At 45.8% G+C, this 27,594-nt stretch overlaps 2 protein-coding genes across 8 annotated transcripts in view; one reads left to right on the top strand and one right to left on the bottom strand.

Annotated features, from left to right (window-relative positions):
- Positions 1–12,936, top strand: part of pkd1a (polycystic kidney disease 1a) — a 229,998-nt gene extending 217,062 nt beyond the window's left edge. The window contains exons 46-47 of the mRNA XM_078240701.1: positions 1,379–1,693; positions 8,600–12,936. Coding sequence (XP_078096827.1) covers positions 1,379–1,693; positions 8,600–9,196 — 912 coding nt within the window. The 3' untranslated portion in view covers positions 9,197–12,936. The remainder of the gene's footprint in view (positions 1–1,378; positions 1,694–8,599) is intronic.
- A 3,474-nt stretch (positions 12,937–16,410) lies between these two features.
- Positions 16,411–27,594, bottom strand: part of tsc2 (TSC complex subunit 2) — an 81,482-nt gene continuing 70,298 nt past the window's right edge. For 6 of the 7 annotated variants that reach the window (XM_078240672.1, XM_078240675.1, XM_078240674.1 and 3 more), the window contains 5 exons: positions 24,257–24,396; positions 22,290–22,368; positions 20,409–20,500; positions 18,695–18,793; positions 16,411–17,254 (listed from right to left, as the gene is read on the bottom strand). In XM_078240672.1, the coding sequence (XP_078096798.1) occupies positions 17,048–17,254; positions 18,695–18,793; positions 20,409–20,500; positions 22,290–22,368; positions 24,257–24,396 (617 nt within the window). In that variant the 3' untranslated portion in view covers positions 16,411–17,047. Of the gene's footprint in view, positions 17,255–18,694; positions 18,794–20,408; positions 20,531–22,289; positions 22,369–24,256; positions 24,397–27,594 lie in introns of all 7 variants that reach the window. The other variant, XR_013500690.1, reaches the window with a different exon arrangement.

Raw genomic sequence — 27,594 nt, 5'->3', positions numbered from 1 at the left:
CACATTCCAGGGCACTAAGGGGCCATTTAGCATGGCCAATCAACTTAACCCACACATCTTTGGAGTGTGGGAGGAAACAGAAGCACCCGGAGGAAACCCACGCAGACATGGGGAGAATGTGCAGACTCCGCACAGACAATGACCCAAGGCCGGAATTGAACCCGGGTCTCTGGTGCTGTGAGGCAGCAGTGCTAACCACTGAGCCATCGTGCTGCCCATTTTAGGATACCATATAATATCTAGCCCTTTGGTCATGCATTCGCTCCAATATCTCTTCACATGGCTCGATGTCAAATTTGGTGGATAGGTTCCTCTCAATCATGTTGAGATGCTTTATTATGCTAAAGGCACAATATAAATGAGCATTGGTGTATTCCCGATAATTTTGACCAGCAAAACAAACGTAGCTAATGCATTCAAGGTCAAAAAGCAATGTCTTGGTGATGAATCTCGAATTCCCCAGAGGACTCCAGTTGGCAACCACTCTGCCACAGTGGATAATGCTGACAATGTGGCTTTGAGTCTCTCTGCTCAGCTGACGTTGGCCAAAACAATGAAGTCACGGGAATTGGCCTCAGAGCTCTGGAAGAGGGAAGAAGAAAAAATAATTCAGTCAGTTTTCCATCACCTGACTGCTTTCCAATGTCCCTCTCAAAGCTACAGATTGGTGTCGTAGAACATAGAAACCCTACAGGGAAGAAGGAGGTCATCTGGCCCATTGAGTCTGCGCCGACCACAATCCCATTTACCCATGCTAATCCCCCTGACACTAGGGTCAATTTAGCATGGCCAATCCACCTAACCCGCACATTTTTGGACTGTGGGAGAAAACCAGAGCACCCAGAGGAAATCCACGCAGACACGGGGAGAAAGTGCAAACTCCACAAGACAGTAACCCAAGGCCAGAATTGAACCCGGGTCTGTGAGGCGGTAGTGCTAACCACTGTGCCACTGTGGCACCCCTAGGTAAGGTGTGAGGCCTTCCGTGTTCAAAATGCACGTGACACTCGCAGGCACACGCAAAATGGCCACCTGGGAGTGATATCATCAGGCAAGAGCATGCTTGTGAAACCACAACGCGGGAAAAATCAGTCCTTAGCAAAGTGAATTGGGAGGGGAGGAGAGCGAGAGAGGGGGGGCAAAATTCACCACACATGCATGCTAATCACTGACATAATTGAAAAGCCATAGGATTTGAGAGGGGGCAGACAGGGCCTCAGGTCTCATCTGAAAGACGGCACCTCTGACATTGTGGCTCGCCCTCACTATAGCATTGCAGTGTCAGCCAAGTAAACAGCAGCCGTTATTGCATTGTTCGATAGATAACGTTTCCAGTAACCGGCAGAAGGGTTTCTGAAAACTTGACTTTACATTTCAGGTTTTTTCTGCTAACCTTGATGACTTCAAGACGTTTGGAGGCAGCTTTGTCTCCCTGTTTGCTGTGATTGAGAAAGGAATTTGCTTCAAGCAGTGTCTCGTCACGTACCCAAACCTCTGCTACATTTACTACATCAGCTACATCGTCATTGAGATATGGATTATACTTCGGCTGTTCGCTGTGGTACTCATTCAGAATTACAGGGCGATGAAGTTGGAGATGTACAGGCCTGCAGTCGAACCACAAGACTACGAGCTGGTGGAGCTGTTTGTCAAAAGGTTGAAGATGTGGATTGGTGTAAGCAAAGTGAAAGAAGTAGGTATCTGGTGTTATAACATTTGAACACATCCCTGTTTGGGGGTGAAATAACTCCTAGGAGGCCGGTGTCCCTTCACCAGATACCCTTTATTTACAAACTCTACCCCACTCCTAGAGTGCTTCAGATACAGAGTCAGAACCAGGAGTGCCAGCAGACCTGACACTCCATATTTATATACATGTGAGACTCCCTGATTGGGCAGGCAATCAGGGAGCTCATACTCCAAGAGGCCAATCTCATGGGCCGCGTTGAAGTCATTACGGGGCGAAAGGTAGAATTATAGAGCGTCTAATCTTGGAGGGGCACTGCTACTTCTGGGAAGTGGGGTCGGCACAGTGGTTAGCGCTGCTGCCTCACAGCGCCAGGGACCTGGGTTCAGTTCCGGCCTCGGGTCACTGTCTGTGTGGAGTTTGCACATTCTCCCCGTGTCTGCGTGGGTTTCCTCCGGGTGCTCCCGTTTCCTCCCACACTCCAAAGATGTGCGGGTTAGGTTGATTGGCCATGCTAAATTGGCCCTAGTGTCAGGGGGATTAGCAGGATAAATATGTGGGGTTACGGGGATAGGGCCTGGGTGGGATTGTGGTTGGTGCAGACTCGATGGGCCAAATGGCCCCCTTCTGCACTGTAGGGACTCTATAGTTCTATGATTTTAAGTTGCCTTTGCTGGGTTGCCAACTCCAATTGAATGTATTCCTGGAGATTTAATCTCATGACCTGTTTCTGGCAATAGCCTGCCTTCACACTCCTGCCATTGGCCATCCGACGTGTCTATCACCGTGACACACCCTCTTCCCCTACCAATTAGAAAGCAAGCGATGTCCTTCTCACCCATTTGGACCATTATTGGCCACCAAGCAAGAGTGCCAGTTTTCTGCATCTCCAATATTTTTTATTGAACAAGAGAGTTCAAAAGAAAATGAAATCAAACCCTGTTTTTAATGGCCCGGTTTCTCTCAGGTTGCGCTTGCCATAATGTCCTGGTGATGAGTCTTGCAGGGGACTCCAGTTGGCAACTCCTCTGGCTCAGTGGATAATGCTGACAAGACCCCCGCAAGCCGCCACCCCCCCTGAGAAATCAGCCTACAGTAACATGAGTTGGGAAGGGAAGTGGGGGGGGGGGGGGGGGGGGGCGGGGGAAGGGGGGGTGGTGGTGGAGAGAAGGAGGAAAGGTTCACCAGCCTCCCCCGCCCCCCCCCACACAATCCTTCCTTCCCCACCCTTCCTTCCACCATCACAGACAGGCACACAACCATCTCAGGTGCCATGCCAATCCCTCGTCGCTCCCACAATTGGCAGCTGTGGGACGTCTCCAAAGATTGGTGCAGCTTTGGAACTTCTCATAGCTTTTTAAACAAACCCGTACGACGCAATGAATCGCCAGATTTCCATGTTCATACGTAAATGTTTTGTAATCTGCAAATTTCTCACGGAATTGGTTCTGTTGTCCCCACCCTTCTGGTCAGCACACAGCTCTGGCCAAAGGCCAATGTACATGTGGACAGCTGGTGAGAGGTGCCCATCGCCAGCCTCCTGCTGCTCCAAAGGGCATCGAGCAATTTAACAATGGAGCAAAGCAGAATCCAGGTGGCTTCCTCAGCCTCCCACTCATGTTAACCTTATTGAGAACAGGATGACTCAGTCTGCTGGTGCTGTACAAGGGTGCAATAGGGCAGGCTGCTGCTGAGGCACTGACTCTACCCCAATCATTAAGGGTTAAATGTAGATTGTAAATGTTGAATTTTCAGTGTGATTCAGTCATTGGAATCATATACAGCACAGAAAGCGGCCCTTCGTGTCTGCGATAGCCATTAAGCACCTATCTATTCTAATCCCATTTTCCAGCACTTGGTCTGGAACCTTGTATGCTATGGTATTCAAGTGCTCATCTAAACACTTCTTCAATGTTGTGAGGGTTCCCACTTCTACCACCCTTTCAGACAGTGAGTTCCCAGATTCCCACTGCTCTCTGGAAGAAACTTTTTCTCCTCAAATCCCCTCTAAATCTATGCCCCTTGGTTATTGACCCCTCTACTAAGGGGAAAAGTTCCTTCCTTATCTACCCTATCTATGTCCCTCATAATTTTATACACCTGAATCAGGTCCCCCCACTCATCCTTCTCTGCTCTAAGGAAAACCCCAGCCTGGTGGTGAAGAAGGCATTCGGCATGCTTGGTTTCATTGGTCAGAACATTGAATACAGGAGTTGCAACGTCTTGTTGAAGTTGTACAAGACATTGGTAAGGCCACACTTGGAATACTGTGTATAGTTCTGGTCACCCTATTACAGAAAGGATATTATTAAACTAGAAAGAGTGCAGAAAAGATTTACTAGGATGCTACTGGGTCTTGATGGTTTGAGTTATAAAGAGAGGCTTGATAGACTGGGACTTTTTTTCTCTGGAGTGTAAAAGGCTGAGGGGTGACCTTATAGAGGTCTATAAAATAGTGAGGGACATAGATCAGCTAGAAAGTCAATATCTTTTCCCAAAGGTAGGGGAGTCTAAAACTAGAGGGCATAGGTTTAAGTTGAGAGGGGAGAGATACAAAAGTGCCCAGAGGGGCAATTTTTTCACACAGAGGGTGATGAGTGTCTGGAACAAGCTGCAAGAAGTAGTAGTAGAAGCGGGTACAATTTTGTCTTTTAAGAAGCGTTTAGACAGTTACATGGGTAAGATGGGTATAGAGGGATATGGGCCAAATGCGGGAATTGGGACTAGCTTAGGGGTTTAAAAAAAAAGGGCGGAATGGACAAGTTGGGCCGAAGGGCCCGTTTCCATGCAGTAAACCTCTATGACTCTATGGTCAATCTCTCTTCATAGTTGAAACTCTCCAGCCCCCAGGCAACATCCTGGTGAATCTCCTCTGCACCCTTTCCAGTGCAATCACTTCCTAGCTATCGAGTGGTGAACAGAGCTGCACACGGTAGCCTAGCTCAGGCTGTGCTTTTTGCTGGTTTCAGTGGAGAGATATTTAACATTTTTGTCTGACTTTCCTGTCTGCTTTCTTAACATAAGCTCAAAATTTATTGTTAAAACTTCTCAGCTGAGTATAAAATCGGGAAAACATTCCCTGGAAAAGACTAGGTCGAGGGTGACCTGTTGGAGGCCTCTAGAGGATTTGACGGGGTAGACGTAGAAAAGGTATTTCCACTTGTGGGAATGGACAGAACTAGGGGCTCGCAAATATAAGGTAGTCACTAATAAATAAGGAATCCTTCAGCCAGAGAGTGCTGAGAAAGTGGAACTCCACACCACAGTGAGTGGTTGAGCAAAATAGAATTGGTGCATTAAGGAAAGCTAGGTAAACATGAGGGAGAAAGGAGTAGATGAGATCATAGAATCATAGAAACCCTACAGTGCAGAAAGAGGCCATCTGGCCCATCGAGTCTGCACCGACCACAATCCCACCTTATCCCTACATATTTACCCGCTCATCCCTCTAACCTACGCATCTCAGGACACTAAGGGGAAATTTTTAGCATGGTCAATCAACCTTACCTGCACATCTTTGGACTGTGGGAGGAAACCAGAGCACCCGGAGGAAACCCACGCAGACACGAGGAGAATGTGCAAACTCCACACAGACAGTGACCCAAGCCGGGAATCGAACCCAGGTCCCTGGAGCTGTAAAGCAGCAGTGCTAACCACTGTGCCACCGTGCCACCCGATAAAATAGGGGAGATAAAATCGGGATGGGAGGTGGTTTTTGTGGAGCATAAACACCAGCATAGGCCAGTTGGGCCGAATGGCCTGTTTCTGTGCTGTACATTCTATGTAAAAGAGAAAACAGCATACAAATGTGCTGTCCAGAAAAATTGGCTCCAATAATCTCTGGCTATACCATTTATAGAATCACCACAGTGCAGAAGGATGCCATTTGGCCCATCGACTCAGCATCGACTCTCTGACAGAGCATTTTACCCAGGCCCTCTTCTCCCTCCCTATCCCCGTAACACCACACATTTACCATGGCAAATCCATCTAACCTGCACGTCTTAGGACACAATTTAGCATGGCCAGTCAACCTAACCAGCATGTCTTTTGGACTGTGGGAGGAAACCGGAGCACCCGGAGGAAACCCACGCAGACACGAGGAGAATGTGCAAAATCCACACAGACAGTAATCCAAGACCGGAATCGAACCCAGGTCCGTGGTGCTGTGACACAGCAGTGCTAACCACTGTGCCCCTTTGACAGTTGAACAAAATATGAAGCAAAGGAAACAAAATGCTGGAAAGTTGCAGTAGATCCATTAGCCTTTGGGGGGGGGGGGGTGGTAAATGATTCACAGATTAGTCATGACCTTGCCTTTTTCTCTTTCCAGATACTGCTGCGTTTTGCCAGAATTTTCTCACTTTGCTTTACATCGAGAGCTGTACTCCCATCAAAACAGTCAAAACACTTTCAAACGCAGTTCATTGCATGGCACATCCTGAAATGATTCAATATTAAATATTTATAAATGCCACCATAATATACTATCCCCCCCCTCCCGATCCAGTGACTGTGTGTCTGTGATATACGTGGAGTGGAAGTCTCCTAGCTCATTCGCGGCGGTGGATTTAGTGATGGGCAGGTGTGGAAAATCTGGCAAGAGACAAAAAGTCAGAAACCCGCCAGCGTAAATAGCACGTTGTAATTCCCCCAACGGCAGGTTAGTGACAAGTCACTGTTCCCGCTGGCTGGTAACACAAATGCCATTTGCGTTCAGTAGCTTCTCACGAATGCTGCTCACTGCCGTCCCATCAGGCCTTTCAACCTTGCGTCACGCCAGCGGGAAATCACAGCAGTGTCAATTGTTAATGAGTGATGCGCACAAGGCGCTCCTCAGTTCGCCAGAGATTTCAGAGCGAGTCCAGCAACTGTGCCACATTGTTGGGTGGCATGGTGGCACAGTGGTTAGCACTGCTGTCTCGCTGTGCCAGGGACCCAAGTTCAATTCCAGCCTCGTGTCTGCGTGGGTTTCCTCCGGGGGCTCTGGTTTCCTCCCACACTCCAAAGATGTGCAGGTTAGGTGAATTGGCCATGGTAAATTGCCCCTTAGCGTCAGGGGAATTAGCAGGGTAAACACATGGGGTTACAGGGATAGGGCCTGGGTGGGATTGTTGTCAGTGCAGACTCAATGGGCCAAATGGCCTCCTTCTGCACTGAAAGGATTCTATGAACTTCCTGCCACAGTGCTGCACTGCTCCTGATGTGCTGTTTGCCACTCTGCCGGGGCAGACCGGTTCCTACCTCCATCTCCATGTCGAGCTGGTCTTCATGGACAGCACCGTGCTGCTGGACCCGTGGACCCTCTTGTGTCACCGTCACGGATCAGTACAAAGCCTGAGGTTGGGGCGTACAGAGGTCTCCCTCCCTTCCCCTCTCCCACACAGCAGCATCTATCTGGATAGCGCTGTGCCGTGGGACTCATGCAGCCATCGCAACAAAGGTCCAAAGTTTGACCGGGGCTGGAGTGCACGATTGGGGCGAGGGGGCGAAGAGTTGGCCTGGCCGGACTGTGCAAGGAAGTTTGGTGGGGGGGGGTGCTCACAATGACAGGCAAGGAGATATGAAGACATACAGTGGAAGGCAGAGGGAAGACCATGGGGAAGAAAGATGGACACTGACAAGGCTGCATGAAAACTTCACAAACGAGGGGGTCTAAGGGCTACCACGTCGTTCACTGGAATGGGATGGATGAAGACTCCAGAGGTGGTGGGTAGAGGCCCAAGAGGGGCATGGGTGCCTCGCCGGTGATGGGCTTGTGGGGAGGGGGGGGGGGGCGGGGTAGCATGGGTGGTGGATGAGTCGAGGAATAGATTTTTCTCTTGAGGCTGCGAGCCTTTCCCTCTGGGTTGCTGACATCTCGCACGGTCTGGTGAAGACAGGTGGGCAGGATAGAATCATAGAAACCCGACAGTGCAGAAGGAGGCCATTCAGCCCATCGAGTCTGCACTGACAACAATCTCACCTATCCCCTCAACCCCACTTATTTACCCTGCTAATCCCTCTAACCTACGCGTCCCGGGACACTAAGGGGCAATAGAGTGATATAGGTGTGCTGGATCAGTATTTAAATATGGCGCCGGGACCTTCGACCCCTGTCAGTTGAGGGCAGGCGGACAGATCAGATTGCTGCTCCGCTGGGAGAGTCGGAAGGGAACTGGTCTGTGTGTAATTAATGAGGTTCCAAGCGCAGAATCTGGTGCAGCAGCTTGCTATTCTGGTCAGCAGGACAGGGACAGGCACCATCAGAGCCACCTGCCATTTATCCCAAAATGGGAGAATTCTGCCCTGGATGTTTCTCACCGTTGGTGTGAGATACTGACTTGTAGAGTCAGTAATTCCCATTGCAGAGATGCTTTTCATGCTGCCTCAACTGTGCCACCTCTAGGTCACTTGGATGTTCTGCAGCTGAGGTAGTTATCACAGAATGAATGATGTTGCCCAAAAGGATGAGTTAATCAGGATGCTCGCACCTTGGCACTTTATACATTAAAGAAAGACTTGCATTTGTGTATCATTTTTACAGCTGGTGTGGCTTGAAGTGTAGCCATAGTTGTAATTTAAAAAACGTGGCAGACTGCTTTGTACACAGCAAGCTCCCATAAACAGTAATGCAATAACGACTGGATAATGTTTTAGTGATGTGGGTTGAGAACTCTGTATCGGGCAAGGCTTTTGGGCAAACACCCCATCCTCCCCACCGTCCTTCATTGATACAGGGCTGCAAGATCTTTTAGTCTCTACTGAGAAAGTAAACGGGGCCGTGGTTTAATATCTTAAATCAAAAAATGAATCAGACAGAATTCCCTCTGTACTGCACTGGAATTAACATTCAGATCCCTGGAGTGGGATCTTCTTTATTCCCCTTTGACCTGTAACCCATCAAGTTAGGTTTTGTTTTTATTTTCGCAGTTCCGCCACAAAGTCAAATTTGAAGGCATGGTCCCCTTACCGTCCCGGTCTTCCGCAGATTCTAAGTCAACGTACCTCCACACCGCCAGCACCATCTCCGATATTTCCTCATCCTCCGCTTCCAGCGTTTCCATCCCAATGGACACCTTCCCTCTCGCCAGCCCCAACAAAGAGGCGCAAGTCGAGACGAACATCCACCGCCTAGCGCCACTGTTCGAAGCACTGCTCGAGCAGTTCGACAGGGTAAACATGGCGACGGAGGATGTCTATCAGATTGAGTGCAAACTGAGGAATGTCCAGGACAGAATGCACCAGAGGAAGATCAACAAAAAGGCTAAAGAACTGTTTGCTGCATACAGGCAGATCAGAGTCAGCAAGAGACGGGGTGACGACCTCCATTTATCTCCATGGACCTCGAGAGGCAACACAAGGACAAATAGCACAAGTGGTGTGCAGGCTGGGCAGCAGCTTGGAAGCATCCTATTAGCCGAAGGCTACACAACGCAAGCTCAACCGCCTCGAAGAAAGTCTAAAGTTTCAGGCAAGAAGTGGCGGCACGCTACTTCAGATGATCAAATGCATTCAAATACTGAGTAGGTGTTTGTATCATACAGCACAGGAGGTCATTCAACCAATCATAGCTGTGCCAACACTCTGAAAGAGCCACCCCAACTGATCCCCGGCTCTCACTCCGTAGCTCCGTAAACTGACTACAGTTTGCTTGCGAAAAAGCAGGAGAGAATTCAACAAGTGGCATTGGCATCTTAAAAAATGACGACCAAAGTACTGCACAGGTCCAACAAGGTTGTCCAACAAACACACTTTGGTTTTTACCAGAAGGTTTTGTAAAGACTTGAGGCTGAGAACGTTACCTCTGGAATTAAGGACAAAAATAAGTGGGCACCGCCCACCAGGGAGTAGCCCGCCAACGTCACCTAGGTCCCCCCACCCTGCTGCAGTTTGGGAAGCCCTGATCTAGCAGCATGGCAGGGAGCACCGTAAGACAAGTTAACCACCAGAGACGCCTTAAAGAGGATGGACATTTTAAGGAAAAAGAAAATGGTTTACTTTCTATGTATTAACAAGCACTTTAATTTGAGGACAGCTCAGGAGGAGAGATTGTATAAATTCGCTTTTGTAGCCATGCACTAAAAGGTGCACTTATTTAAAAAATGCTGTTTTAATCACTTCATTTTGAGTTACCTTCAGTTGATGATTGAAGAAAGTCAGAGCACACAAGTAATTTTACAAGTCAGTATTTTTTGCTTAAGTTTCACTAATTTCTGCGACAGAATGTAACGTGGCAATGTGTTGACTTTAATCTGTAAATAGGACTTTTAACTAAAATAACACTGTCCCAGCACTGCAACTAGGAAACAGACTATAAGTATTATAAAATGCACATGAATCCCCAACACATTTACACACCTATACCCATAGCCGAAACTAGCAGCGAGCTAACTTACTATTATAAGCGGATGCTGGACAGTACAAATCACTTGTCATGATGGAGGTATTGTAAGAGACTTGTGAATTAACAAGTTAAAAGTAATTCCTTGATCCTACACACTCAGCGTAGAAATTACTGTTTGTGATGCAAATACACATGATGCTTATGGTACAATGTTACTGTGTTTGCTATCTTAACAGAGGCACAACAAATCTAACACCTCATTAGTGTGTCATAGAAACCCGACAGTACAGAAAGAGGCCATTCGGCCCATCGAGTCAGCACCGACCACAATCCCACCCAGGCCCTACCCCCATATCCCTACATATTTACCCACTAATCCCTCTAACCTACACATCTCAGGACACTAAGGGCAATTTTTAGCATGGCCAATCAACCTAACCCACACATCTTTGGAGCACCCGGAGGAAACCCACGCAGGCACGGGGAGAATGTGCAAACTCCACACAGTGAGCCAAGCCGGGAATCGAACCCAGGTCCCTGGAGCTGTGAAGCAGCAGTGCTAACCACTGTGCTATCGTGCCGCCCTTCATGTCCTACGAATGGGCTAACTACATCACAGTCACCTTAGCCCTCACTGTGGGGAAGCATTTGATTTAGTTTTAAGATACAGGTCAGTCATGATTTGATAAGTGAATGTTCAGCCCACCATCACAGAGGTTTCTACTACAGAATCATCTTTTTGTGTCCTTGTCCCGAATCTCTCTCTCAGGTGTGCCTTAACACGAGTGGTGATAACCGATAAAGGAACACCTCATTACTAGCTAACTTCAAAAATCGGATAGAGCAATGGTTAACTTTTTAAAAATTCATTCATGGGACATGGGTGTTGCTGGTTGGCCAGCAGTTATTGCCCATTCCTAATTGCCCTTGAACTGAGTGGCTTGCTAGGCCATTTCAGAGGGCAGTTAGTTGAGAGTCAACCACATTGCTGTGGCTCTGGGGTCACATGTAGACCAGACTGGGTAAGGATGTCATATTTCCTTCCCTAAAGAACATTAGTGTACCAGATGGGGTTTTCCCAACTTTATACCCCTTTGATTATTTCTGTTGACTTGTTTAATCTTTTGAAAAGCACTTGCGGCAAAATAGTGCATCTGACACTGAAACATTGGCTCGAAAGAGAAATCAAAGCAAAAAGAGCAGGATTTCTTCAGTCTCTGAGACATTTTGAGGGGAATTTTCCCGTCCTGCCTACCATGGCAATCGTAGCAGGCAGGGGGCGGACCATGCCAAGGTCCATTGGCCTCGGGTGGGATTTTCCAGTTTTGGGGCGAGAGCGGCCGGCCGGAAAATCCCGTCCTTTGTTTCCCCTCACTGTCAGGCACTGTAGCAGCCCCAGGCCAATCTTCCCAACATTGCCAGGAATGAGTTAAAACAAAAGCATTTCTTTTTCATTAAATTGGAATGCTCAAGGTAGTCATTGGACTTTTATCTCTTTCTTAAACAAAGGGCTACTTACTGGTGATGAGATTTCCTCCAGCAGTCGCAGTGGGAGCGTGGAATAGGCTCGTCCATTTTGTTTTCTCATTTTTATTCCTTTCTCAAGAGTTATAAAGCCAATGCGCAGAATGGACAGGGAAAGCCCTTAATCCATCTCCTTGCTTGCTCCAAAAACCAATTCAAATTGAATCCAATTCACGGTTCCCACAACAGAGACATACAAGATCCAAACTGACAAGAAAAGGCATTACACCTAATCTCACGCTTGATCCTGCATTTGATTTTAGGCGAGCCAGATAGGTTGAGACAGAAATCAGCTGTGTATTCAAAACCCCAGAAAGTTTTTCGCTGCTATGTTGGAGGATATTCCTCAAAGTACACCTCTGAATCCCACTTCTGATAGTTGGGCCTGATCAAAAGAGCTTTAACAATTGAACAGTCATGATTTAGTTTATAACATTACTTACGGTGGCACAATGGTTAGCACTGCTGCCTCTCAGCGCCAGGGACCCGGGTTTGATTCCCAGTTTGGAGTCACTGCGTGGAATTTGCACGTTCTCCCCACATCTGTGTGGGTTTCCTCCCACAGTCTGAAAGATTTGCTGGCTCGATGCATTGGCTATGCTAAATTTTCCCTCAGTGTACCCGAACAGGCGCCGGAGTGTGGCGACTCGGGGATTCTCACAGTAACTTCATTGCAGTGTTAATGTAAGCCTACTTTTGACTAATAAATAAAAATAAAATATGTGCTAAAGTGCCAAATGCTGATTAATGGAGGACAAACCCCCAAGTGTCAAAGCCACCTCAGTTATGTTATTCATTTCGTTATTTGAATATCTAAGATCGCACATTCACCCAGTCAGAACAGAGAGAGAGAGCAAAAGACCTCCCAGCTTGTCAGGTTACTTTGCTGCAGATGATGTATCCCTAGGCATCAGGGTATCTAGTTCCAAGCGGGAAACCTTTCGCAACGAGAGTTTGTTGCGGTGTAGCTCAGTCAGGTCTTGGTGAAAAGATTGTTACAAGCCCAGACGTCATTCAGCACATGGCTTTCTGACCAGAATGAGGAACGTTCCACAGTAATAGCAAACACCGGGTGAATTGTAATGAATAGGTGGATTTCTCCACTGGTGTAAATATCCTTACAGAACTTGGGATAACCGTGGACTCTTTCATAAGCATCCAATGCTAAAGATGAACGACATGCAATAGCTTAAGGCCCTGGAATTAGAACTCCAATGCTCATTTATCAATTTAGTTGCTTTTTGCCATCATTTCGATGAAGTTTGATAATCCATTTCTTTGAACCATCAGTAGACAGTATTAATGTAGGATTAAACCAAATGTGTAAATAATTGTAATCGTTACGCCAGAAACATTTCTGATGCACTGAAAGACAATGTCAAATAAAGGTTTGACTGATCAAATGAGTTCATTGTTGGTATATCAGGATTTGAATTTTCTTTTAAAACAGAAGACATAACTACTTCACATCACAAATGGCAAACTGCACACTGATACTATATATATATATATCTTGAAATAAGCGTTAAGACTTTTACGTTGCACCTGCCTTTTCTGTGCAGGATTTTTAAAATTTATGCTCACCTGTCTGATCCAAAAGGAATATTCTGGGTTAACCTATAGCCTTCCCCAGTTCTGATGAAGGGTTGTGAAATGTTAATCCTGTTTCTCGCTCCACAGATGCTGCCAGACCTGAGTATTTCCAGCACTTCCCTCCCATTTCAGATTTCCAGCATCCGCAACATTTGGTTTGTGTAACCTTAAGCTGTATTTGTTAATGTGCACCTGAGATTTCCCTACTCCACTCACTTAAATTGTTTAATTACAGCTTTCGTTTCAAATTTGTTCAATTTTTCCTCATTAGTCCCTTTACAATGGGCATCTTGTATCTTACTAGGTGGCACAGTGGTTACCACTGCTGCCTCACGTTGCCAGGAACCTGGGCTCGATTCCCGGATTGGGTCACTGTCTGTGCAGAGTCTGCACGTTCTCCCGTGTCTGCGTGGGTTTCCTCCGGGTGCTCCGGTTTCCTCCCACAGTCCGAAAGACGTGCTGGTTAGATGCAGTGGCTATGCTAAATTCTCCGTGCACCTGGACAGGGGCCGGAGTGTGGTGACGAGGGGATTTTCAGAGTAACCTCATTGCAGTGTTAATGTGAGCCTACTTGTGACACTAATAAATAAACTTTAGAGCATCTCTGTATTTAGACCTTTCTAAACAAATTAGCTGTCTATTTACCCCCATGTTACTACAAATCAGAAGTACTTCATTGGCTGCGTAGTCGTTTGGGATGTAATTAAATTGCTGCTTCATAGAACAGTACAGCACAGTACAGGCCCTTCGGCCCGCGATGTTGTGCCGAGCTTTGTCCAAAACCAAGATCAAGTTATCCCACTCCCTATCATCCTGGTGTGCTCCATGTGCCTATCTAATAACCGCTTGAAAGTTCCTAAAGTGTCCGACTCCACTATCACAGCAGGCAGTCCATTCCATACCCCAACCACTCTCTGAGTAAAGAACCTACCTCGGACATCCCTCCTATATCTCCCACCATGAACCTTATAGTTATGCCCCCCAGTAACAGCTCCATCCACCCGAGGAAATAGTCTCTGAACGTCCACTCTATCTATCCCTCTCATCATCTTATAAACCTCTATTAAGTCGCCTCTCATCCTCCTCTGCTCTAAAGAGAAAAGCTCCAGCTCCCTCAACCTTTCCTCATAAGACCTACCCTCCAAACCAGGCAGCATCCTAGTAAATCTCCTCTGCACTCTCTCCAATGCTTCCACGTTCTTCTTATAGTGAGGTGACCAGAACTGCACACAATATTCCAAATGTGGCCTCACCAAGGTCCTGTACAGTTGCAGCATAATCCCACGGCTCAAACTCAAACCCCCGTTAATAAACGCTGACACACTATAGGCCTTCTTCACGGCTCTATCCACTTCAGTGGCAACCTTCAGAGATCTGAGGATATGAACCCCAAGATCTCTCTGTTCCTCCACATTCCTCAGAACCCTGCCGTTGACCCTGTAATCCGTATTCAAATTTGTCCTACCAAATGAAACACCTCACACTTATCAGGGTTAAACTCCATCTGCCATTTTTCGGCCCAGCTCTGCATCCTATCAATGTTTCTTTGCAGCCTACAACATCCCTCCACCCTCCACAATTTGTGAGGCAAGACTTACCCTTCATGAATCCATGTTGACTATCCCAGATTAAGCGACATCTTTCCAAATGGTCATAAATCCTATCCCACCGAAGTAAGACTAACTGGCCTATAATTACCAGGGTCATTCCTATTTCCTTTCTTGAACAGAGGAACAACATTCGCCACTCTCCAGTCCTCTGGCACTAACCCCGTGGACAGTGAGGACCCAAAGATCAAAGCCAAACGCTCTGCAATCTCATCCCTTGCCTCCCAAAGAATCCTAGGATATATCCCATCTGGCCCAGGGGACTTATCGACCCTCAGGTTTTTCAAAATTGCTAATACATCTTCCCTCAGAACATCTACCTCCTCCAGCCTATCAGCCTGTATCACACACTCATCCTCAAAAACATGGCCCCTCTCCTTGGTGAACACTGAAGAAAAGTATTCATTCATCGCCTCTCCTATCTCTTCTGACTCCATGCACAAGCTCCCACTACTGTCCTTGACCGGCCCTAACCTCACCCTGGTCATTCTTTTATTTCTCGCATAAGAGTAAAAAGCCTTGGGGTTTTCCTTGATCCGACCCGCCAAGGACTTCTCATGCCCCCTCCTAGCTCTCCGAAGCCCTCTTTTTAAGCTCATTCCTTGCTACCCTGTAACCCTCAAGCCACCCAACTGAACCTTGTTTTCTCATCCTTACATACGCTTCCTTTTTCCTCTTGACAAGACATGGGAAAACAGGCGGCACATACAATGCAAGTGGCAACGGCAATAGTTTTTAAACACTGAAAATGCCATAAATGTTTAGCCACCTCTCAAGTGATGCAAAGGACTGGAAAATCAGCACAATCCAGTTCCAAAGAGGAGTCATAATCGGACTCGAAACATCAACTCTTGTTTCTCTCTTCACCGATGTTGCCAGACCAGAGTTCTTCCAGCACCTTCTGTTTTCATTCTAACACTGCCTACATGACACATGCCAATTTAGATTGCACGTAGTTTGAAATTTATAAAACAAAAGTCTGTCTCAAGTGGAGTGTCTATAAGTTGTTTCTGTTTACAAGGTATAGAAACCATGTTCTTGTAAATAATGCACTGGGAAGTGTGCATTATGTGAATATACAGAGACTCCAGCAGAGGCAGGTACTCCCTTTCCTGCAGAGCCCAGAACTTTAGAAGCTACCTTGAGTACTAACTGTTAGAGTCATAGAATGCCTACTGTACAAAAGGAGACCATTCAGCCCATCAACCACAATCCCACCCAGGTCCTATTCCCGTAATCCCACATATTTACCCTGCTAATCCCCATTTAGCATGGCCAATCCACCCAACCTGCACATCTTCAGACTGTGGGAGGAAACCGGAGCACCCGGAGGAAACCCATGCAGACACGGGGAGAAAGTGCAAACTCGACACAGAGAGTGACCCAAGCCCGGATTCGAACCAGGGTCCCTGGCGCTGTGAGGCAGCAGTGCCGACCACTGTGCCACCGTGCTGTCCGTGAGACTGTGTACAAGTTAAGACTGGTGAAGGAATCAACGCAAGCCATACCCACATTGAATCTTATTCAGCCATCTTACAAAAAATAACTTTGTTTGGGGCTCTACAGTAACTACCAATGCTAAAACAGTAACTATTACTAATCTCTGAGTAAAGGAGGAAAAGTGAACTCCACCAGGTGACGACTTGTAAAGGAACAGCCCATGTTAACTCGAGCAGCCATGTTCAAATGCAATTTATTCACTTTTAGTGGAGTCTTAATTACATCATACACTTGACAATTGTGCTCCAATTGTGTGGAGAACAACAACATTCATTCCTCTACAAGGCAATTGCACAACATTAGTTATTACAAGATCAGAATGGAACTGAATACCAGTCTTCTGCCCTGGTCATACGCTCCTCACACCCAAATTATCTTCGCTGAGGCAGTTTGCTCTGATCATCAAGCCCATTAGCGAGTCCGGCTTTGTGGTGTCTGAGACAGCTCGAGGCCCTCTTTCGAAACGGAAAAGTAGGTTGTTTCTTCAATATGTCATACCCATCATATAGTTTCACAGAGGTGCAGGTGGGAAGATCCGTAATTAACAACCGCCTCTGCACAATTATCTGCATCTTCAAGCGGTCTGTCGCCAAACTGGGATACTTCTGTCTGGGAAGTCAGGAGAAAGCAGCATATACCTTTAACTTCTTCACAAGCTGTGCAGAGATAATCCCCCATCCCCACCCCCCCCCCCCCAATCCAACCCCACCCACTTCCGCAGACCAAATAACCATTTGGCTTTCGTCACAGTATGGTGTACATATTGCACACATTCAACAGGGCCTGTGTGTACACACGCCAGGGACCGTTTTAAACAAAGTCTGTGAAATCATCCACAGTGGACATTAGTCTTTTCCTCTGGCCGGTTTCTGCACCGGCCGGCTGTGACTGCGCCTGCTGCGAGGCGTAATGGTGGTGGTGGTGATGGTGATGGTGGTGGGTTTTGCTTTGGCCAGCGGCATGCATCTGAATCAGGGAGGTTCCAGCATTCTGACGATACTGCAGGTCTTCGTACACCTACGCAGAAAGAGAAAAAAGGTAGATGTTTTGTCTGAGAGAGAGGGGGGCATCAGCCTAAGAAATGCTCAATAGCAGTGGCACCCATGTTCATTAACCATTTATAGAGCAGTGCCCAATCATTACCAGATCTGGCCCTAAGGAAAGGGCTTGCAACCCATGATTAAGATACTGATAATACAGATGGTTTACATCACAGAAACAAACTATCAGGCACAACTGGTCTAACCAGTGTTTATGCCCTCTATGAGCTTCTTCCCTACTCCATGCCCCCTCCACCATTTTCATCAACATAATCGCCCATATTTCTCTTCCTCTCGTTTTTCTAGCTTCCCTTTAAATGCATCCAATTCACCTCAACTATCTAGTAGCAAGTGTCACACTCTCACCACTCACTAGGTAAAGAAGTTTGATGGGGAGGCGATGGCCCAGTGGTATTATTGCTAGACTATTAATCCAGAAACTCAGCTAATGTTCTGGGGGACCGGGTTCGAATCCCGCCACGGCAGATGGTGGAAGTTGAACTTAATTTTAAAAAATCTGGAATTATGAATCTACTGATGACCATGAAACCATTGTCGATTGGCGGAAAAACCCATCTAGTTCACTTATGTCCTTTAGGGAAGGAAATCCACTTAGTAAGGAGGTTAAAACTAGAGGACACAGCCTCAAAATAAAGGGGGGTCGGTTTAGGACAGAGTTGAGGAGGAACTTCTTCTCCCAGAGGGTGGTGAATCTCTGGAATTCTCTGCCCACTGAGGTGGTGGAGGCTACCTCGCTGAATATGTTTAAAGCGCGGATGGATAGATTCCTGATCGGTAAGGGAATTAAGGGTTATGGGGATCAGGCGGGTAAGTGGTACTGATCCACGTCAGATCAGCCATGATCTTATTGAATGGCGGGGCAGGCTCGAGGGGCTAGATGGCCTACTCCTGCTCCTATTTCTTATGTTCTTATGTTCTAAATCTGCTGTCCTTACCTGGTCTGGCCTACATGTGACTCCAGAGCCACAGCAATGTGGTTGACTATCAACTGCCCTCCAAGGGCAACTAGGGATGGGCAATAAATGCTGGCCTAGCCAGCGACGCCCATGTCCCATAAATGAATTTTAAAAAATGTTTTCTCAATTCCTGACTGGATTCTACAAAGACATGTCGAACAGATTATTTTTACATGAAGTGCAGGGAAGGCTAATTAGTCCAACTCCTCGTAGCTGCTGTTTATACTCCAGATTATCCTTCTCCCATGCCTCTCTACCCAATCCTATCAGCATAAACTTCTGTTCTTTTCTCCTTTGTATGCTTACCTAGTTTTCACTTAAATACATCTGTGCTATTCACCTCAACTGCTCCATGCAGCTGAGAATCCAATATTATAACCATCTCTGGATAAGGAGACGATCGGGTATTTAGTTAAGTGACCAATTGTCAGTATCTGTACCTTAGATCGAATCCGTTTTATCTGTCGCAACCTGGCCAGCCACTTGGATGCGTAGGCTTCTGAAGGAACTGCACTGTTGTGGTGAACAAGCGAAGCCATCTGGTGCAAGAAAGAACACAAATTATTCTCAGCACTGACGTTGAAATGAAACTAGTATCAAAACTGTACATCAGACCAAGGTCTGTGTCTAAGGACGATAGCCACATTGTAGAGTATGCATTAAAAAACTGAGCAATTGGATAAAGTTGAAGACTTATTTTCAATCTGAAACAAAAATACAAGAATAGTTGACATCCCAGATGAACCCTGCAGATTGCTAGCTTGATAGATGTAACTTTTCATAGCATCCTAGGAATAATCTTGGCTTTGGTGTGATCCAAATTCCTCGGATGAACATTTTCTATGCACCACTAATTCACTGCCCAGTCTTCTGCAGATACTGGTGATGTTATTAACAGGCAAAGAACAACATGTTGTAGATTAGTTGAACAGAAGATGCCAACTGTTCCAGTGCGACTCAGAATCATAGTGCAGAAGAGGCCATTCGGCCCACCAAGACTGCACTGACTCGCTGACAGGGTATCTTACCCTCTCCCCTGAGCCATCCCAGTAACCCCCCACACATTTTGCAGGGCTAATCCATCTAACCTACACAGCTTGGGCCACTAAGGGGTAATTTAGCATGGCCAATCCACCTAACCTGCACTTTTTCGGACTGTGGGAGCACCCAGGAGCACCCAGAGGAAACCCACGCAGACACGGGGGAGAATCCGCTGCTCTCCTGCCTCCTCGCTCCCCTTTCCATCTAATCCTAATCAGCATCATTTTCTATTCCTTTCTCCCCCAAATCCTTATCTGGGATCCCTGACATGTACCTACCTTATTTTCCTCAACCAATCCTTGTGATAGCGAGTCCCAAATTCCAATTCACCATCCAACAAGACTCTTGATGCTTTAAGGAGCTTCAAGTTTTTAGGTGTCCAGATCACCAACAACCTGTCCTAGTCCCTCCATGCCGACGCTATAGTTAAGAAAGCCCACCAAGTCACCCGAGGCCAGAATTGAACCTGGGTCCCTGATGCTGAGGTAGCAGTGCCAACCACGGTGCCACCATGACTTGAGAAAGTTATTGATCCAATCAACAAAAGATTCAAGTTTTTAAGTCTCATGTTTGTGGTGGCTGAAAGATTTTGCTACATTTTGTAAAGAAGGGGTCACAAAAAGGTCTGCAATGAATTAAGCTTCTTGACGCTCTGAGAAATGAACAGTTTGATGTACGTGTCTGTCTCCAGCAGGGCCCTTTCCAAGTATGACCAATGACAGTTCAACAGCCTACAGCTGCATGTGTGCTCAATTCTGCTTTACATCCCTTTCCAAATCCACGTATAAGCATCGAAAGGAACAATGATTTGAGAGAGAGAGAAACCAGCAGCAATTGGCATGAAGAGGCACAGCCTTGTCTAAGTGGCTGCCAGTGATATGCATTCAATGTAAACATTGAAAAACAGCAAACAACTTTTGAATTCCAAACTTGCTATTTAATGCCACAAAGCAATATTCGCTTTGGACGTGGGCAGAAATCTGCTGTTGTGATTGGCGTCGATGCAGAACAGGAATTAATGAAAATTACAATGTGGTCCACTCCGGTCTGCGTAACGGCAGCTAAACCCTTGATGTCCTGCAAACACAGAGCTGAATTAAACAACATACTTACATTTGCATGCAGAGCCATTTGTCGCACTAACAGGGGAAGATTCTTGTCTGACACAATCCTAGCCACACTTGTGTCAACCAGCCCCTCCATATCTACAAAAGAGCAAAATTAACCTGCATCACCTGTTGAGAAACCATGTCCAAACAAAAAAAAAAGTTACATCTCGATATGAAGTTATTTACTTCCAGTTACACAGATACTGGTTTTATATAAAATTACAGCACAGAATCAGGCCATTCAGCCCGTTAGGTCTGTGCCAACATTTGTGCTGCCCTCCTGCCTCCTCGCTCCCCTTTCCATCTAATCCTAATCAGCATCATTTTCTATTCCTTTCTCCCTCAAATCCTTACCTGGGATCCCTGACATGTACCTACCTTATTTTCCTCAACCAATCCTTGTGATAGCGAGTCCCAAATTCCAATTCACCATCCAACAAGACTCTTGATGCTTTAAGGAGCTTCAAGTTTTTAGGTGTCCAGATCACCAACAACCTGTCCTAGTCCCTCCATGAGGGGGGGTAGTTATAGAACCGATGTCAGGGGTAGGTTCTTTACCCAGAGGGTGGTGAGGGATTGGAATGCCCTGCCAGCATCAGTAGTAAATGCGCCTAGTTTGGGGGCGTTTAAGAGATCCGTAGATAGGTTCATGGACGAAAAGAAATTGGTTTAGGTTGGAGGGTCACAGTTTTTTTTTTAACTGGTCGGTGCAACATCGTGGGCCGAAGGGCCTGTTCTGCGCTGTAATGTTCTATGTTCTATGTTCTATGTTCTATGCCGACGCTATAGTTAAGAAAGCCCACCAAGGCCTTTACTTGCTCAGGAGGCTAAGGAAATTTGGCATGTCAGCTACGACTTTCACCAATTATTACAGATGCACCATAGAAAGCATCCTATCCGAATGTATCACAGCTTGTAATGGCTCCTGCTCTGACCAAAACCGCAAGAAACTACAAAGGATCGTGAACGTAGCCCAGTACATCACACAAACCATTCACTGACTATCTACACTTCCCACTGCCTTGGAAAAGCAGCTAATATAATAAAGCATCCCACGTAACCCAGACATACTCTCTTCCACATTCCTCCGTCGGGAAAAAGACACAAAAGTCAGAGGTCACATACCAACCAACTCAAGAACAGATTCTTCCCTGCTGCCATCAGACTTTTGAATGGACCTACCTCGTATTAAGTTGATCTTTCTCTGCACCCTAGCTATGACTGTAACATTACCTTCTGCATCCTTTCCTTCTCCCCATGTACTCTAATGAATGGTATGTTTTGTCAGTTTAGCGCGCAAGGAACAATACTTTTCACTGTATCCCAACACGACAATAATAAATCAAATCACTCCCACAAATCAAACACCAAGTCTAAACATGTGGCTTTAAAACGCTCACCTAGATTAACGGTAATGCACTGATTGAACTTTCCACGCAAGAGCAAGAAGATTGCAAACATTACTCCAGGATTTCAGCTGCAGAACAGTGACTGTATATCACTTGCTTAAATGTTTTGGGATGTTGAGAATGGATAGAAATGAACTTTTGCCTTAAAGACCTTGTAATCCATATTTATATTAACATATTAAGTTTGTCTAGAATTAGATGTAACCAGTAATTCAATAAATCATGGTAAGACATTTGAAATGCCTTGTATATAAATATATGTAATTGGGACATGTTCCCAAGTAATTTAGTATGTAAATATATTGCAATTCATTAGTTTTCTGGTGAATATTTATCAAAATCAAGGACTCATGCACGGCTGCAACGAGTGGCAATGCATGGTGTATGCAGCACTCGTTTAAAAAAACAAATGCAAACACTTGTACTGAATGTTGACAAAAATCCACAGCTTGTAACGATCCGTCACTGTCACTTACCCTTCCGTGCTTGCAGGGTTACTAGATTGCTCTCAAAGTCTAGAGGTTTAATAATTATTTCCACAAAGTTAAACTGACCCTGTTAAAACAAACAGAAAAACAAAGAGAAGTGGGTTCAGGCCGTGGGGCTTGTAGAAAGCTGATCCAATGCACATCAAACTTTTACACTGGCAACCTGTCTGTGTATACTGGCAAAATGAACTCAAGCGTCAACACCACAAATGGAACAGCACCACACGACCCACATGGCACAACGCAGGAGGCCACATTGATGGCACCACTTACTTAGCCTCAGCGACGTGTAACTGCAGAACTTTCATCGAACACCGACAGTCAGTCTACTGATTGCAAAATGTGCTAATTCACTCGGGATTACACAAGAAAGTTTAATGCGAGCATACTCACAATGACCTTATAACCTTGTGAACACAAACGGGGTACTGACAATCATTGTGAATATACAACGCAGTCAGAGGCTATTCATCCCGACTGGTCCATTCTGGTGTTGATGCTCCATGAGTCTCTTCATCACTCTTGCTTGGTCTATCAGCATATCCTTTTATTCCTTCCTTCCTCATGGAAGGTTAGATTTTCCTAGTGCTGTGGAGACAGGGGGAATGGGGAAAATAGCAAGGAAACATGTCAGGACAGCTGCCCGCACATTCCTGGGAATGGGGTCAGCTCCCTGCTCTGCAGAGACCAGCAGCCAATTAAGACCCCACCTCAGGGCCATTGAGAGTGGGCACCAGTATCCTACCAACAGCAGAGTGACTCCTCACCATGAGCTGAGGCTGCAAGTTCGATTGAGGAACCCCCCTTGTGGTAGTCTGGGGGCCAACAGCACCACAGCTTCCATGTCCAGAATGATGGGGCCGCAGTGATGAAAGGTCGTAAGGCAATCAGTGAATAAGACTGCAGCCATGTCTCTCTGATAGCAAGCGTGGCCTAAGGACCTTCATTTGGTCAAGAGGTTGGAGGAGTCCCAAGCCCTGTGGGAAAATCCAGCCCGTAATTATCCTGCTCCCCCGTAAAAGCTTCTCTTCACCCCAGTCACTCTTTGTGGTAGTGAATGCCACACGAACCATTCTCTGGGTAAAGAAGAATGCTCTGAATTTTGACTATTGGATTTATTAGTGGCTGTCTTATATTTATGACCTAGTTCAGGCTCCTCACACAAATAGAAACATCTTCTCAATGTCTATCCCATCAAAGCCCTTCATAATCTTCAATGCCTTCATTCACGTTTCCTAGAGAAGAGACCCAGCTCGTTTAATCACATCGTCAAACATATTCACAAATATGTTGTGGGCTGTAAACAGGTTGACAGTTCTCCGACTCAGAAAAATATCTATTGGCTTCGGGCCAGTTAAACAATCTTTTGATTGACTTTTCATTCAGTAAAATCTTAAAGACATGATTGCTCGATGGGCTGGCTAATCATTGAATCCCATCATAGAATCCCTACAGTACAAAAGGAGGCCATTCGGTCCATCGCGTCTGTACCGGCCACAATCCCACCCAGACCCTATTCCCGTAACACCACATATTTACCAGCATAATTCCCCTGACACTAGGGTCAATTTAGCACGGCCAATCCACCTAACCCGCACATCTTTGGACTGTGGGAGGAAACCGGAGTATCCGGAGGAAACCCATGCAGACACGGGGAGAAAGTGCAAACTCCACACAGACAGTGACCCAAGTCGGGAATTTAACCTGGGTCCCCTGGCACTGTGAGACAGCAGTGCTAACCGCTGTGTCACCATGCTGCCCAACTGAGATTCCAAAATCAAGTAGTTTAGTCTCAGGGCAGCCCATTAATTTATCTCCGATTCTTTTACAGAACCATTGCTGGAATCCACTAAATTTTCTGTGTGCAAGACAGGAGGGCAAGATCAAGTGAAGGTAAGCATGAGAGCAAGAGAGACGGACAGAAAGAATGTGTGTGTGAATAAGAAAGAAAATACCTTTATTGTTCCCAGTTTGTATTCTTCTTCAGTGTCCTTGTATATTACCACCACATAATCATTCCCTATGTGCCGTTTCTTGTTGCAGCAGGCTTTGTCTGATTCTTTATTTGGCATCAGGGTAGCGATGTGAAAGATTGCTTCAATAACAATGAAGAAATAAAAAGTTAATCACGACAGCGAAAGCATGCTGAGTGAACAGAAAAAGTCAGGTTTCGCGAATGCATTGGGGGGCAATTTAGATGACAGTGCAACACAGGCGACATCTGATCAACCACGTTATGCATCTCTCTCAGTGAAGTCAATCTGAAATAAAGACGCAAGTCTGTAATAATAATCATGAAACTACTGGATTGTCATAAAAGCCTGTCTAGTTCACTGATGTCCTTCCGGGGAGGAAATCTGCTGTCCTTTCCTGGTCTGGCTGCGGGGACAACTCTAAAATGTGCACAGCATCGTTGACTCTTAACTGCCTAACGAGCCACTCAGTTCAAAGGCAATTGGGGCTGGACGATAAATGCTCATCCCAAGGACGAAAGGAGCGAAAATCAGAGGTGGTGAGCTCTGGGCAGCTGAATCAACGTTACTCATTCATATTCATCCAAAATCTAAACACCCCCCCCCCCCATCAGGTCCAACATCTGCAATCTGAAGTTTTCAGACTTGTTCTAGATCTATTTAAGTATCATACTGTTGGCATTGTAATAAGCCGTGTGCTTTATGGTTTTTTTCTCATTTCTCGAATTTGCGTCAAAAATATTTAGTGAAATGGGCAGCAAAATATAATTGTGCCTGGGGCAAATAAAATCATTTTCAGAATGCTTTACAATGGCCGTCACAGAATAGAAGAGTAAATTGAGCTAGGTGCCATCTCCTCCATTGGCTGAATCATCTGTAGATGACAAGAGCATCCTCGCAGTGCTGTTCATCAGCATTGGGTGTGGGGCAGGCAAAGAGGTGTTGGTGAGAATGATGGAGGGAGTGGGAAAATATAGGACGAGAAACGAGATGAAGTAGTGATCCGTTAACTAAAGAGGAAAACTCACTTATCCGTCACACCAGCATCAGTCAGCAAATGCAGTTTAGCCAGGCTGAGAAGGGGCAGAGAATTATCCTCTTTAACACACATAGAAAATAGAAGCAGTAGGCTATTCAGCCCTTCGAACCTGCTTCACCATTCATTATGATCATGGCTGATCATCAAATTTAATACCCCGATCCTGCCTCCCCCCAAATACCCCTTTATCCCTTCAGCCCCAAGAGCTACATCTATTTCCTTCTTGAAATCACACGACGTTTTGGCCTCAACCAATTTCTGTGGTAGTGAATTCCATATATTCACCACTCTCTGGGTGAAGAAATTTCTCCTCACCTCAATCCTAAAAGGTTTACCTCTTATCCTCAAACTATGACCCCTAGTTCTGGACTCCCCCACCATCGGGAGCATTCTTTCTGAATCTACCCTGTCTAACCCTGTTAGAATTTTATAAGTTTCTGTGAGATCCCCTCTCACTCTTCTAAACTCCAATGAATATAATCCTAACCAATTTACTCTCTCCTCATATGACAGACCTGCCATCCCCAATCAGCCTTGTAAACCTTTGCTGCATTCCCTCTATAGCAAGGACATCCTTCGTCAGATAAGGATACCAAAACCGCACACAATATTCCCGGTGTGGCCTCACCCACACCCTATACAATTGGAGTAAAACATCCCTATCCCTATCCTCAAGTCCTCTCACTATGAAGGCCAACATACCATTTGCCTTCTTTACTGCCTGCTGTACCTGTTACTTTGAGCAACTGATGCACAAGGACACCAAGGTCTCGCTGAGTATCCACCTCCCTCAATTTACACCCAAACAATAATCTGCCTTCCTATTTTTGCTCCAGATTGGATAACCTCATTTATCCACATTATACGGCATCTGCCATGCATATGCCCACTGAGCCTGTCCAAATCATGCTGAAGCATCTCTGCATCCTCCTCACAGCTCACCCTCCCACCCAACTTTATCATCTGCAAATTTGGAGATAATACATTTAGTTCCCTCGTCCAAATCATTAATATATATGAACAGTTGGGGGTCCTTGCACAAATTCCTGTGGTACCCCACGAGTAACTGCATGCTAATTGGAAAAAGACCCACTCTTTGCTTCCCGTCTGTTAAACTAACCTTAAAATTATGCAGATTATGGCATTTAACTGACACACAACAATTGAATGGATGAATATAAAATCAACTATGCGTGCTTTACTGAAATCCCTTAGGTTCAAAAATTGGGAAATCCACTTCAAGTAATATTGGATGTGGAAAGATCTTCTACTTTGACTCTATGCATGCGCTCTTTCATAAAGCATATTTTTCCCATTATAGATTGAACGTTAACAGGTTTATGATCCCTGGTGTTGGGTGTTAGATACCAGTATCAATCGTAGTTCAGTTGGTAGTATTCTCCGAGTCAGAAGGCTGTGTTCTAGACCCAGACTTGGACTTTAGTACGATAGTCTTGGGCAAACTGTCACTCCTGTACAGTACTGAGGGAGTGCTCCACTGTCACAGGGGTTGTGTTACAGATGAGATGTTAAACCGAGGCTCCAACTACCCACTCAGCTCGACAAAAACGATCCCTTTTTTTGCAAAGTGGAGCAGGGGAGTTATCACACTCCTCCTCTTACCCCCCCACATCCCACCCCTCGCAATGTCCCTTAATCGATATCTAAAACAGATTAACTGGTCGTTATCAATCACATTGCTGTTTGCAGGAGCTTTTCCCAAATTAAAACAGTGGTTACATTTAAAAAGTTCTTCATTGGTTGCATTTGGGACGTTCTGAGGTCACAGAAAGTATTCTATAAATGTGAGAATGTTCCCACTCCTTTTAGATATAAACACAGAATTGGTAACATGACACCAAAAAAATGAGGGTAAAGATTTGAAGACAAAGAACAAATTAAAATAGTCACTTACTGCTGTTGTTGACAAAATATATTATCTGCTCATGTTGCAGATCTGTCCAAAAGCTACCTACATTGATACAGCTCCTTTATTTCAAGATAAAATTGCCAGCTGACTAAAAGCTTGGTCAGAGAGGTAAGTTTTAAGGAATGTCGTAAGGAGAAGGAAGCAGAGGAACGGAGAGCTTTAAGAGAAGCTATTCCAGAGCTTCATACCTCAGCAGCTAAAGGCACGGCCACCAACGATGGAGGAATGAAAAGCGGGAATGCACAAAAAAAAAATATTGGAGAAATCTTGGCAGGTTGAAGGGCTGGTGGGGGAGATGGTTTGAGCATTGCTTCCCTCTTTCACTTGGGTCAAATTTGAACAGCAATGTTG

Source organism: Mustelus asterias, chromosome 23, assembly GCF_964213995.1.
Source record: "Mustelus asterias chromosome 23, sMusAst1.hap1.1, whole genome shotgun sequence".
Taxonomy (NCBI): domain Eukaryota; kingdom Metazoa; phylum Chordata; class Chondrichthyes; order Carcharhiniformes; family Triakidae; genus Mustelus; species Mustelus asterias.
This window is presented reverse-complemented; position numbering and strand designations above follow the sequence as displayed.